Below are 14,720 nucleotides of genomic sequence, written 5' to 3' on the forward strand. Positions count from 1 at the left end.
ATATTTTGATCTTGCAACTTCGATGCCTAAGAAGTATCTCAGTTCTCCAAGATCCTTAATTTCAAATTCCTTATGTAGGTTCCTCTTCAGACTATCAATCTCACTCAGATCATTCCCAGTGACAACAATATCATCCACATAAACAATTAGAACTGACACCAGAGATCCCCTGCGCTTCACAAAGTGTGATCAGATTGAGTTTGAGTGTAGCCAAAAACAATCAAGGCCTTTCTAAATCTGTCAAACCATGTTCTGGGAGATTGTTTCAAGCCATATAGTGACTTCTTAAGCCTGCATACCTTTCCCTTTTCAGTATCATTGCAGAAACCAGCAGGAAGATCCATATACACTTCTTCTTGTAGATCCCCATTTAGGAAAGCATTCTTTACATCCAGTTGAAACAAGGGCCAAGAGTATGAGGCAACAAGGAAAAGGAGTATCCGAACGGAGGTCATCTTTGCAACTGGCGCAAAGGTCTCTAAATAATCAATGCCATAGGTCTGTGTGTATCCTTTTGCGATAAGTCTTGCTTTGTACCTCTCTATACTTCCATTTGCCTTATATTTTACTGTGTAAACCCATCTGCATCCAACTGTCTCCTTGCCTTTTGGTAGGTCCACAATGTCCCATGTCTGATTCTTAATCAAAGCTTTCATCTCTTCCTGCATAGCTGTCTTCCACTCAGGTTTGGAGAGAGCCTCACTAACACCCTTGGGTATAGACACTGAATCAAGAGAAGAGAGAAAAGTACGGTAGGAAGGAGAAAGTCCACTGTAGGATAAGTACTGTGAAATACAATGAGCAGTACACTTTCTCTTCCCTTTTCTAAGAGCAATAGGGAGATCAAGGTTATTTGTAACAGAGTTAGTAGGATCAATGGGAACTGAAATAGTAGCAGGATCAAGAGGAATACCTGAATCCGTATTAGCCAAATCTGGAGTCTCCAAGGGATCAACAAGAAGTGTTGTGAGTTCTGCTGTAGTGGAATCAACCGCCTTGTGAAGTCTCTGTCGTGAGTAATGCTGAGAAACAGAGCGCAAAGGAGGTGGCAAGGTAGGTGGCACCGGGTGGTGGTCAAGCATAGGAGGTGACACAGGGACTGGAAATGGAAGAGGGATAGACTGCTGACTTACTTTCCCAAAACACTCCCCCTGAGAAGGATTCTGTGAGAAGAAGTACGTGGATTCAAAAAGGGTGACATCCATGGTAACATATCGGTTCCCAGAGACTGGATCATAGCAGCGGTACCCTTTTTGATTCTCTGCATATCCAAGGAAGACACACTTCTTTGCCTTGGGATCAAGCTTCAAGCGGTGAGGACCAAGGATGTGTGCAAAGCAGACACACCCAAACACTCTAAGAGGAACATGAAACATCTCCCCCTGAGGAAAAAGAAGGCTGAATGGAGTACTGAATCCAAGTATACGAGAAGGCACCCTGTTAATCAGATATACTGCTGTGAGAACTGCATCACCCCAAAACCGAACCGGAACCGTAGATGTGATCATCATGCTTTTTGCGGTCTCAACAATGTGTTTGTTCTTCCTTTCTGCAGCACCATTCTGTTGTGGACTGTAGGAGCAGCTGCTCTGATGGACAACACCATATTCTAGCAAGTACGAGGCAAGATGTCTTTCAAAATATTCCCTGGCATTGTCAGATCTGAACACCTTTATTCTTGTCCAAACTGTGTTAGTACCATCTGATGAAATTGCCGCACCAAGGATGGTACTTCATTGCGGGATTTCATCAGGTAAATCCAAGAGTATCGAGAAAAATCATCCACAAATAGGAAGAAATAGCGATAGCCTCCCATAGAAGGAACATGGTAAGGACCCCACACATCCGAATGAATAACATAAAAAGAAGAAGAACATCTTTTATTACTAGGTTTAAAAGAATGTCTACAATGTTTTCCAAGTTGACAACCTTCACATTCCATAATTGACAGACTAACAGACTCAAAAAGTTTTGGAAACAAAGTACTCAAAGAAGAAAATGACAAATCGCCCAAACGATTATGCCAAAGTATAATCTGACTCACGGATCCTGACTCACTGTCCTTGCTAACATGATGACTCTAGTGTGGGGGAACATCCAGGAGGTAGATTCCATTCACTTCACGACCACTCCCAATCGTCCTCTTTGAATCCAGATCCTGCAAAATACAACGTCCAGGAGAAAAAATTACTGAGCAGTTCAAATTCTTAGTCAAACTACTAACAGATAACAAATTTGTGCTCAATTCGAGAACATGAAGGAAAGAGGGTAAGCAAATAGAATCATTAATCTTGAAAGATCTCTTCCCAGCAATAGGAACATGGGATCCATCAGCTGTGGAGACCCTATCTCTGCTAGAGCAGAGCTGGTAAGAGGAAAAAATAGTGAGCTATGGGTCATGTGCTCCGAGGCTCTAGAATCTATAATCCAAGGAGGTCTTTCCTTACCTGAAGTGGAAACATAATTTGCAGTGACATGTGAACTACCTGTGTGAGCAAAGGAGGTAGAGTGAGCTCCACCAGTGCCACCCAATCTAACTGTAGTAATGGTTCCAGCACCCCCTCCCACTAGTCCCATTTCACTCCTGGGCTTATTTTCAACTCTATGGCCCTCCATGCTTCTCAAAAAGGGTAAAGAAAATAACTAAAAAATGCAGCAAGATCAAACAAGACACCCTTTGGAACCAACAACCCTTTCTTGGTGTCCTGGGCTTTCTTCCCACAAAAAGTTCCTTTTTTGTGGGATGGGAGAAGAGAGAGAAAAGACAACCGCCCTCTCTAGAAGCCTCCAAACCACGTGGGACTTGAATCACCCCTTACAAAAAACTCCAAGGAACCCTAAAAAACTAGGGTGCCACTTCCTAGGTCAAAATTGAAGAGTCCAGCAAAAACAAGACTCTTCCCCTTTCTCTAGTTTTTCCTGATTCTGATGAGAAACCCTAGACCAGCTACAGGGCACACAGATCCATCAAGAAAATCCAAAAACTGGGCTTACCTAAGAGCTTCGATCAGCCTCTCATGGACGCCCGGATCTTGCGGAATAGAATGGGCGAATTTCAAAAATTTCTCCCATTCCCACTAGGAATCGCATTCCCTATTTTTAGAAAAATCATATTTTTCAATGATCAATCTTGAACCAAGAACTGAACCAGATCTGAACAAAAGCAGTAGGAGAGGGATATACCTGATACAAAGAAGTAGTATCTCCCAATGGAGGTGTTCATTCCCAATGAAGGATCCAAAGACTGCTCCCACTGAAAATGGCGCAGTGCAGGATGGAGCAGAATCAGTAGTGTTCTTCCCAAGAACCTAATCCTTCGCAAGAATTAGTAGGAAGGCACGTGAGCACAACTTCCTATCAGTCCCTTCACAAGAAACTGGTATCAAGATCCAGTCTTGATTTCTCCCATTGAACTGGAGATCGAACTGGCAGGTGAGGTGGCGGCAGGAAGGAGGCGACAAGAGAGAATTTTCGCAGGTGTGCTGAATTCTCTCTTCTGTGATTTCAGCTCTGAAGATTTTGTGATGTCTAAAGGCTGCTGCCCCCTCCTCCTTTTATAAGCTCAAAGCGATCAGCTCCTAATCTCATTAGGAGTTGCTGATCCAAATCATATTTGGATCAGAATTCCCTTTAAGTGATAAGGGTAAACCCTTATCTTATCTGCAGATTAGATCAGCCCTCTCCCAATCTTATTAGGAGCTTTCCAGATCTGAATCATATTCAGATCTAGACTCTCTGAGTGGATAGGGTTAAGACCCAATCCCATCTGCTGATTCAATCTCAGAATGGGCTTTAGGCCCATTAAGGTCATGTGCTCACTTAGCCTTCCAAACTGTTGCCCAGTTGGGCTTCCTTGTATGGCGTGGGACCCAAACATTGATCTACACATCAGCCACATGGGTTCAGCCCAGCCTTTGTTACAAGGCCCGGTCGAATACACTGTTATGGACAGTGCACCCCTTGAAACCCATCACATGGGCTCTATGGGCCCAACACTTACCCTAAGTGGTCCCTGGGCCAAGCCACCTTGTAACACCCAGGGACTGTGGGCAAATGCAAGATTAGCCCATCAGGTATTACCCTCAATGGTCTTACACTTAACCTCTCAGCCCATAATGATCAAACACTACCCGACAAGAGAGGACCTCTCCCTCGGCTACAAGGAACAGTGTTGCACTCTCTGCTCACATGGATCCCGGGAATTAAAACCTTTTGCAAACATTTCGAAACCACAACATATATATATATATATATATATATATATATATATATATATATATATATTTCTGTATATAAATATATTTTGCAAAAAACAAATTTCAACGATTGAAATCAACTGCCAGCAGTTTGGTTTCCATCTGAGAGAATGCATCCCCGATTATTACCCTTGTCCGACAAAGGGGCTGATCTTGTCACTATGATCACCCACTCGGATGAATTCTCAGACTGTCCAAACATACCCAGGTTTTGACCCCCGCTAAGGATCTCACTGATTGGCATATCAAAGGCAGCCCAATCCGACACCTAGTGCAGTATCATAATCGAGTCTAGGGGTCGGGTGTAACTTTCTAGTTTTGCCTATCAATCTCCAAGGTCCAGGGAAATACTGGAAATCTGGTCCGGTTCAAAGATTCTATCAATCCTACACTGCATGTGCCTTGAGTCTCACCCTAGTGGCTGAGACAGGCCACCCCAACAATTGGGAGCACACCAGTGTCAGCCTTGGCAGGATAAATCTCCCCAGACTTACCCAATGGCTGTGAACATTCTAAACTAACACGAGTCTCGTGTCCAGTTTAAGGGTATTACACAAAAACACACCACAGGAACATGAATCAAATATGTACTTAATTCATTTACAATAAATTCATAATGTACATCATTCTGATTGGAGCTAAGGGCATACAACTGTCTAACAAGGGCTGCATGAGAGAACAACTTCAAGAACCTTCAACTTGCTCTGATACCAAGTAGAAACCACTATTTGCTTATTCAATCAAGCTTCTTGCAAGAGAAAGAGGGGGAAGGTGAAGATTTCACCAGTAGAGAAGGATGGAGAAGAAGAAAAGAGTAGGAGGTCAACTAGAGTTATGAGAAAGTTAACCCTAGCCGCCAGCCCCTCATTATATTTATATTTAACTTAAAGATGAGATATTACAAGGATGCCCTTAGTAGGGCGGCTACTAAAACTGAATAGTCACAACTTTAAAAAATAAAAACTAATGGGCCAAAGGCCCAACAACTTCCTAATTAAATAAAACAAACAAAAGACAAATCGGGCCCTCAACAAAACAAACCGGCCCACTCAACAAAAGTAAAAGAGAACTTATTATAAAAGTAAAGCTTTAGAGTTGTACTACCTAGGAAAAATCTTTAAAACTATATAAAGGCATTAGAGAGAATACTCATACAATAACCAAAAAAATGATTCCTAAGGTGAGAATATACAAAATTTCGAAAGACACCTATTAGAACCTATAAATCATCTCAGTGGTCCGGTTTAAAGTGTTTAGAGGTTGGGAAGATTTAGTGAAGAATAAGAGGAAGAGAAGATAAGAAAAGAGAGATATGAAAGATAAAATTGTTGGGTGTAGCCCTCTGATTAGAATTTATATAAATGTACATAAATTGCAATATAACGCTTAATTTCCATAATGACTAAAATACCCTTATAGTAGTGGTTCTTAATTCTTCTCCTAAAGCTGAGCATAAATGTTATATATGCCCAGCTTGCATAGGTTATCTTCCAACTTGGACTGTTGGACACTCTAAATTCATCAAGTTGAGCTTTTGACTTCACAATAGGTATGAAGTGCTTATCTACTTCAATGTTTGATGCTATCATGTTGTACTGGATTATTGGCAGTATTTATATAGCAGTCAAATTATCAAAGTATAACTTCATTGGGACTTAAAGGTTTGCACCCAACTTAGAGGAGTTCTCAACCATAACTTAGAAACCATATGTTAACTCTATACTCAGCTTATACTTGATCTAGAAACCACAAATTGTTTCTTGCTTCTCTAAGAAATAACATTACCTCCTACAAAGGTCCATTAACCGAAAATAGATCCCCTATATCCTTTTGTATAGGACGGAAATGCAAAGGACCTGTGCACATACAGGTACATTTTTTATATGCAATTGAGGCTCCTATCCCTACTTTCTGAATTTTATTACAATCGCTATACCATTTATAAAAAATATGAATAATGAAAAATCAGGTTTGTTCTAGATTTAGGATGTAGTGGGCATGATGTTAAGAAAATGGAAATTAGTGCAAAGAGTTCACTTTACCATCATTAGTATCATTAATTTTTTGTTAATTTCCCTACTTTATTCAAGGTTTTCAAGAAAATTTTGATGACTATGACAGTTTGCCTTCCCAGTGATTTAGAAGGTGCACCTAGGTGCACAGTTGAGGTGCATTTTAGGGTACGCACCTCGCCTAGTTCCTAGGAGTAGCACTTTTGCTCACTTTGCTTGCTCACCAAAGCTCCAAGAACCCCCTATTTGCTAATGTTGTTCATTCATCCATCCTAATAAAATATCTTCTTAAAAGTCAATTAAAATTGTAAAATCATTATTTTTTGTATGAGAATTAAAAATTTAAGACCTTGACATGGATTTGTTTGGGCTTGCCTTAAGACCTATGGTACAAAAGCAGCTCGTAGAATCAGGAATGCAATACGTTTTACATCACATTAGCTACTTGAAATAATGCAATTGAGGGGAAAAAAACATCACATTAGCTACTTGAAGTAATGCAATTGAGGGGAAAAAAAAAAGAGATTGTGGGTTTTACATGCCTGAAAATGTTTTATATGTTTGACTTATTTTTAAATTTTCATTTGAATACGATTTACATGTTATGTTTATGTATTTTAATTTTAGATAATAGTTTTTTTAAAACATTTATTTTAAAAATTTAAGTTTTATTTTTTATTAATATTATGTTTAATATTTTATTTTTTGCAATTTTCTAAATTTTCTGGCGTTTTTTTTTATTTTTTTGGCATTTTTTGCATTTTTCTGCCTTGCTTCAAAAAGGCGTGTGCCTCGCCTTGCACCTTGGGCGCAAATTGCCCCTTACACTTTGCGCTTTTCAAACACCAATGAATATGTCCATCTTTTACTTTTAGAGTAGTATGAAGTTTCTCTTAAAGCTTATATATGTAACCTGTTGTGTTTGTGATTTTAGCCTTTCAAGAAAGCTCAACGAAGATCTATTGGCAGCTAAAAAGAAGATCACAGAACATGGAATTACTCAAAGCTACCAAAAGATGCATGCTATCTCTGATGTTGCAGCAAGAGCGCTCTCTCTCCTTCATAAGAAATTACGGCAGCTTCGTGTATCTACCATGCAACCTTCACAGCATACTGCAACAGCTAATGGCCAGCATACTATAGAAATTAATGATCAGCACCAGGCAGCAGATAAAAGTCAGCATTCTACAACAGATGGCAGGGAAAGACCTGATTTATGCCTCAAGCAATCCCAATTAGGTATATATCCCCACTCTCTCTCCCTCTAGGGGTCATTGCTTGGTTTTATGGTAAATCTCAATCTGACAAGCATGATAACATGAATCAATATCCAGGCCACTTCTCCCAATGCCCCAAATAGCTGGGACCAACATTGGGTAATGGTTAGGGGTGATCATGGGCTGGGCTGGGGGAGTATGCCCCAAAACAAATGATTCCTTTGAAGCTTCCTGTTTTGCTAGACCATCAACCAAGAAATTGACTGATCTCTGGATCTGTCTGTTAATTTCTGTGCAGAACTGCAGCTTTCTAGCCAGCTTCCCAATCTCCCTTATAACATGTCTACTTATCCAAGAGCCTGTCTTTCTTGCTATATAGGTACTATCTTATATAGTTGGTGAGAACAGCTTATCTTGTAGTGTAGCCATTTTAAAAGTGAAAATTGTCTGCCTACCACCAAAGTTTAAATTAAGGAACTGAGATTATGAATCAAGTTTTTAAAAATCTCAAGTTCTGGTTTGTCTTGTTCTGCGAAAGGAGAAATAGGTTCTACAATGATTTTACAATTTCTTTTGAGTATTTCATTAACCTGAATAATATCCTGAAATTTTGGACATATTGCTATAAAAATGCCATTTTAATAAGAAATCAGGAAAGAAAAGAAGGGAAAAATGAAAAAAGTGAAAGGGGTACAGAATGTTATGGTCCTTCCACCCAAACGATTGTAATTTATATTAAAGCAAATAAAGGTATTTATATACAAAGACAAGAATCCCCCTGCCACCTATATAAAAGAAAGAAAGAAACAACCATTAATAAATAACAGCAATAAATAGTGGGACCACAAGCTTAATTAGCTACAACTCTACACTCCCCCTCAAGTTGGGAATAGATATTAGTAGTTCCCAACTTCCGTAAATCTATCTCTAGCTTGACTTTGGTAACTACTTTGGTGAAGATATCAACTAGCTACATATCAAAGGCAACATAAGGAAGGCATACTTCTTGGTCAATTGATCTAATCAAATATCATTTCTTATCATCATAATATCATCAACATACATAGGTAAGAGAGTCAAGGAACTTAATAAAGAGTGTTGTCAGGCCAAACTTCTCCAAGGCAAGTCTAAATTTGTCAAGCCATACTCTTGGAGATTGCTTCAAACCATACAAAGCTTTCTTCAGTTGACAAACTTTCTTTCTAGCATTTGTATCATGAAAGCTAGGTAGCAAGTCCATATACACCTACACATCACCATTAAGGAAAGCATTTGTAACATCCATCTAGAACAATGGCCATGAGAAATTTGCAGCAAGGGACAATAATACTTTGATGATATTCATCTTAGAAACTGGTACAAAGGTTTCTAAGTAATCAATACCATAATTCTGTATGTATCCCTTAGCAACCAATTGGACCTTGTATTTGCTTTAAATACCCATCTACACCCAACAAGATTCTTCCCTCTTGGCTGATCCACTAAACCCCAAGCATCATTTTTAATAAGGGCATCCATCTCAACCTCCATTGCTTGCTTCCACTCAGGCATCACCAAGGCTTAATGTACTGTTCTAGGAATGAGTATAACAGCAACGGATGCCAAAAAGGATTTATAAGGATGGTAAAAGATGGTCATAAGGAAGAAATTTGGGAGATGCAATGGGCAGTAGATGTGGTACAATGACGCTTCCCTTTGTGAATTGCAATAGGGAGGTCAAAATCATTTGAGGGAGGTTGAGGCTCAGTGGCGATAGGTATGCCATCTGTAGTAGTCGTGGTAGTGTGTAAAGGAGTTGTAGTACCTGGATCTAGCACTGCAAAGGAGACTAGAATTGGCCTAGATTATTCATGACCGAAACCAATGACCGGAATAAGTAACGAGACTTCCAGGGAAAAAATACCCTTCTCACTACTCTCCCCCTAAGATGAAACCCTAGGATAAGTACCATTTCTTCTTTCTTAGTCCCTTTTGATTCTACTTCCAGCTTTGGGTGGAATCTAGGGTTGAGGAGAACAATAAGGGATACGGATTTGGGTTGCCTGTCGTCCTTACTATCCACCCTTGAAAATGTTTTCTTGGACCCAAGTAAGGATGACTCCAGAATTTGGACCCCATCCCCCAATGGTTCCTTTTCCTATGCGTTGTTTTTTGAGACTTTGGTTCAACCTCCTGCTCCCTCTGGGCTATCTTTCCCTGTTAATGAGATTTGGAGTAAACCCCTTCCTCCTCGTGTTGGTAGTTTTTGTTGGGAAACTTTCCTAGAAAGAATAAACACAAATGACATGCTTCAAAGAAAGAGACCTAATTCCTATTTACTTCCCAATAAGTGTGTTCTTTGCAAAGCTGATGGGGAAACGGCTTACCACCTTATGGTTACTTGCCCGGTTACTAAAACTGCTTGGGAGTGGGCTTCATCCCTTTTTGGATGTACTCGGAATCCCCCCGTAAGTTTGCAAAGCTTGTTCCCTCCTTCATTCTCAAGATGGCCTAAGAAAAGAGGGAAGATCATGTGGAGAAGCATTAGGGTGGCTATGTGTTGGTCCGTATGGGAAGAGAGTAACTTTAGACTTCTTTCAGACAAAGAAAGATCTATGGAGAACTTAACTAAATTGATACACTTAAGGGTTGGTCACTGGCTGAAATCTTTGGAGCTTTTTTTAGTCTTGGCAATAAATTCGATTGAAATATGAGGAAGTAAAGAAGAGAAGGGAAGAAGAGAGAAGAGAAGAAGAAAGAAAGGAAGAAGAAAAGGTTTGGAGCAATGGAACAGTACTGGCAGTGCCAGCTTCTATTATATTATATAGGGTGGTAGAAACAAGAAGGCAAAAGACTCTTGTGCCCCTGCTGTAAGTGAGTACAATAACAGAAAAAAAAAGCTTTAACTAGCCAAACAGACCCTAACACAAATAACTAAATTATTTCAACACTCCCCCTCAAGTTGGAGCATAGATGTCAATCATGCCCAACTTGTCACACAAATCATTGTGCTGCACATGATGAAGACCTTTGGTGAAGATATCTGCAAGTTGTTCTTCTGAGCTGACATATGGAGTACACACTTCTCCATTTGCAGGTTTCTCTCTAATAAAATGCTTGTCCACTTCAATGTGTTTCGTCCTATCATGCAAGACTGGATTAGTAGCAATATTGATGGCAGCTTTATTGTCACAGTGGAGTGACATAGGGTTGCTCACTGTAAAACCCAGTTCACCTAACAAATTTCTTATCCACATGATTTCAGCAATCCCATGAGACATCGCTCTATATTCTGCTTCAGCACTAGATCTAGCCACCACACTTTGTTTTTTACTTCTCCATGTGACCAGGTTTCCTCCTACAAAGGCACAATACCCACTAGTAGACTTTTGGTCATCAATTGCTCCTGCCCAATCAGCATCAGTATATACTTCCACCTTTAAGCGTCCATATTTCTAGAACAACAAACCAGCTCCGGGAAACTTCTTGAGGTAGCTAAGGATCCTCTCTACAACTTCAAAGTGAGTTGCCCTAGGATTGTGCATGAATTGACTAAGGACAGCCACTGCATAAGCAATATCAGGCCTAGTCATAGACAAATACAAGAGTCTCCCTATGAGTCTCTAGAACTTCTTCACATCTTTCAAAAACTCTCCCTGACTGTCTCCCAGCTGATGATTAGATTCAATTGGTGAGTCAATTGGTTTTACCCCCAACTTGTCTGTATCTTCTAGTAGATCTAGTACATATTTCCGCTGGGAAATAAAGATGCCCTTGTGAGAGCGGGCAACTTCAATTCCAAGGAAATAACGTAAGGGGCCTAGATCTTTCACCTCAAATTGAGTGGCTAAGAATTTTTTGTCTCTGTATTTCAGCCTCCCAATCTCCTGTGATCACTATGTCATCCACATGCACAATTAGAATTGCAATTTTCCCTTCACCTTTTTTCACAAATAAAGTGTGATCTGATTGGCATTGTTTGAACCCCACCTGTTGAACTGTTAAGTGGAACTTACTAAACCAAGCCCGAGGTGATTGTTTCAACCCATATAAAGATTTTTTTAACCTGCACACTTTTTGTTCACTGCCTTTGGCACAAAAATCTGGAGGTTGGGTCATGTACACTTCCTCTTCTAAGTCACCATTCAAGAAAGCATTTTTCATGTCCAATTAGTGAAGTTCCTAGTCAAGATTTGTTGCCAATGAAAGAAGAATCCTGATAGAGTTCATCTTGGCTACTGGAGCAAAAGTCTCTACATAGTCCACTCCATATACCTGTGTAAAACCTCTTGCTATCAGTCTAGCCTTGTACCTTTCAACATTTCCATCAGCCTTGTGTTTCATTGTGAACACCCACTTGCAACCCACTGGTTCCTTCCCTTTAGGAAGATCCACCAACTCCCAAGTGCCATTTTTGTGTAATGCATCAATTTCTTCCTGCATTGCATCTGCCCATTCAGGTTTAGATAAAGCTTCTGCCTCATTCTTAGGAACGGGGTCATTGTCCACAAAAGAGAGGAATGCACAGAATGAAGGTGAAATGTGATTATAGGAAACAAAATTAGAGATAGGATGATTAGTGGTACAAGATCTAACACTCCTTCTCTTAGCAATAGGAACATCAAGATCATTGATGACAGGGGAATCAACTTTGAGAGGAACAAGCATATCAATAGGAGCAAGTGTACCTGGCTAATGAGAAGGATCTGCCTCTGGCGAATCCGATAATTTTGGTTGCATACTGTCAGGTTCCATGGCTCTTGAACTCTACTGGCTTTTATGGCGACGATGAAAGACACAGAATGGAGGAGGATCAGGTAAAGGAGGTAGTTGAGTTTGAGCCACCTGTTTCTCCTCAACCCTACTCTCCCCCTGAGGAGAAACTGAGAAGAAAGGTTGATTCTCAAAGAAGGATACATCAATGGAGACATAGTACTTGCGAGAGGTAGGATCATAGCAACGATACCCCTTTTAAGATAAAGGGTAACCAAGGAAAATACAAGGAATAGCCCGAGGATCAAGCTTACCTCGAGTAGGGGACAAGTTATGGACAAAGCAACGACACCCAAAAACACGCATTGGAATGGTGGACAATAGAACTGTAGGAAACAGAAGCTGATGTGGGGCCTTATACTCTAGTAACCGAGATGGCATACGGTTGATGATGTATGTAACACACAACTACATCCATCCAAAAACGTTTTGGCACATTCATATGAATTAATAAGCCACGAGCTACTTCGAGAAGGTGACGGTTCTTTCGTTCAGCAATACCGTTTTGTTGGGGTGTCCTAGCACAAGAGCTTTGTTGAAGTGACCCACTCAAAGCAAAAAAATCCGTGAGATCACTATGGAAGTATTCCTTCGCATTGTCCGACTGGGAGATATGGATTTCAGTTTGGAACTGAGTGAACACCATACGTTGAAAGTCTTTCACAATTTTTGGCACTTCATCTCTAGATCGCATAGGGTAAACCCAAGTGTATCTAGAGTAATCATCAATCAAGGTAATGAAGTACTTATATCCAGCCCCAGTAGGTAGAGTAACAGGACCCCAAACATCAGAATAAACAATATGAAATGGAAATTCAGATCCTTTATTTCTCAAAGGAAAAGAACTTCTACGATGTTTATGTTGACAGATGTTTTTGTACACAGGTTTAGTACCGCAGGGGTATTTCTATAATTTTTCCATTCTTTATGTTGTACGACCAATATAGTATAAATAACAACTGCTTCACTTGCCTGAAGCATTCTTTTAAGGAATTCAGTCCTCTCGCCTCTCCTCTCTTCTCTTCTTCTCTTTCTCTCTTCCTTTTCTCTTCTCTTGTTCAACATGGTATCAGAGCGGGTTCGTCCAGGCCTGAAAACAAATTAGTTGAGGTCATTCTCCAATGCCGAGTAGGTTGCCTCTTCATCTCCTAGAAGTTGTATCCCTGATGTTCGACTTCAAGAAGGAAGAAGGTGCTGGCCTGACTGTTCAGCTTCCTAGCACAGAAAAGAGTTCTGGTACAGAGTCTTTTCATCTTCCAGCCCAGATGCTGTTTTCCTTGATTGCTCGGCTGTAGAGAGGTTGTCACCTGATGTACGAAGAGGATGTTCTGGTTTGCAGAGAGGCTGGCGTTCAAGAAGGTACTGTCCATCTACTGTTCGGGTGCCCTGGTATTCAACTGAGGTTGTTTTTTTGTTGTTTTCTTCTTGCACCCTTCAATGGACTGTTGATGCCCTAAAAATCTGAATGTGGTGTTCTCTTGTGTGTTACTACTATTCGGCTACATTGTTGATGGACTGAAGTTTTTTTTTCTCCCATTGACTGTTCTTGCTGTTCGGCTACATTGTTGATCTCAGTGACTGTTCGGCTACCCTGAAGTTGGTGTCAGCCGATTAGGTGTGTGGTGAACTATCACCTTGTATCTTTCTTTCTACTAAAGAGTTGTATGAAAACTGTAAAACCGTAGGTCATACAGACCTGGTTATGTACTGCAGTTGCAGTGTTTGTATGTTTTTTCTTTGGATTCCTACAAAATTGTAGGTCATACAGACTAGTCCAAGTGCTGCAGCAACAGTGTTTGTTCTTGGCTCTCTGTGAAACCGTAGGTCAGAAGTACCTAGTTGTATGCTGAAATAGCAAGTGTTTCTTCTTTTGTGGACTGAAGGACATAAGATCCCTTTTCTGTAGCAACTCTGTGAGGCAGTGTGCCTTGGGTGTTGTGTGTTCTTAAACCTGAAATCATGAATAGTGAAGATTCAGCCACATTCTCCAAAATGCTGAATGGAATGAGTGGGGGTGGCGATCTATCCTTCCCTATGGCTGTTGTTCCACTCGATGGATTAAATTACCCAAAATGGTCAAGAGGGATCAAGTTATACATCACTGCAAGGGGGAAAATAGGCTATATTAATGGAAGAATCAAAGAACCACCCCATGGTAATGCTGAATATGATAGATGGGATCAGGAGAACAGTATGGTAATGTCTTGGCTCTTGGTCTCCATGCAACCACAAATAAGAAAGAACTTCATGTGGGCTGAAACTGCAAATGAGATCTGGGAACAAGCAAAATCCACATATTCAGAATTACGACACTATGCCAAGATCTATCAACTGCAAGCAGCATCATCTACTTGTCGACAGGGGGAGAAAAGTTTATCAGTATATTACTCTGACTTGACTTCTGTCTAGAAGGAATTGGACCATTACCAGAATGTTGATTGGAAGTGTAATGAGGATGCCAAACTATACAAGAAACTTGTCTC

General features: G+C 40.4%; 1 protein-coding gene across 5 annotated transcripts in view; it reads left to right on the forward strand.

The window, feature by feature from the left end:
* LOC148873317 (DNA mismatch repair protein MutS, type 2) overlaps positions 1 to 14,720 on the forward strand; it is a 106,941-nt gene that overhangs the window by 73,608 nt on the left and 18,613 nt on the right. For 3 of the 5 annotated variants that reach the window (XM_088963674.1, XM_088963670.1, XM_088963672.1), the window contains 2 exons: positions 7,203 to 7,507; positions 7,784 to 7,864. In XM_088963674.1, the coding sequence (XP_088819800.1) occupies positions 7,203 to 7,507; positions 7,784 to 7,864 (386 nt within the window). The remainder of the gene's footprint in view (positions 1 to 7,202; positions 7,508 to 7,783; positions 7,865 to 14,720) is intronic. The other 2 variants (XM_088963671.1, XM_088963673.1) reach the window with 1 other exon arrangement.

This window comes from Nelumbo lutea, chromosome 1 (assembly GCF_056320005.1).
Source record: "Nelumbo lutea isolate HS-2025 chromosome 1, American lotus-T2T, whole genome shotgun sequence".
NCBI classification, from domain to species: Eukaryota; Viridiplantae; Streptophyta; class Magnoliopsida; order Proteales; family Nelumbonaceae; genus Nelumbo; species Nelumbo lutea.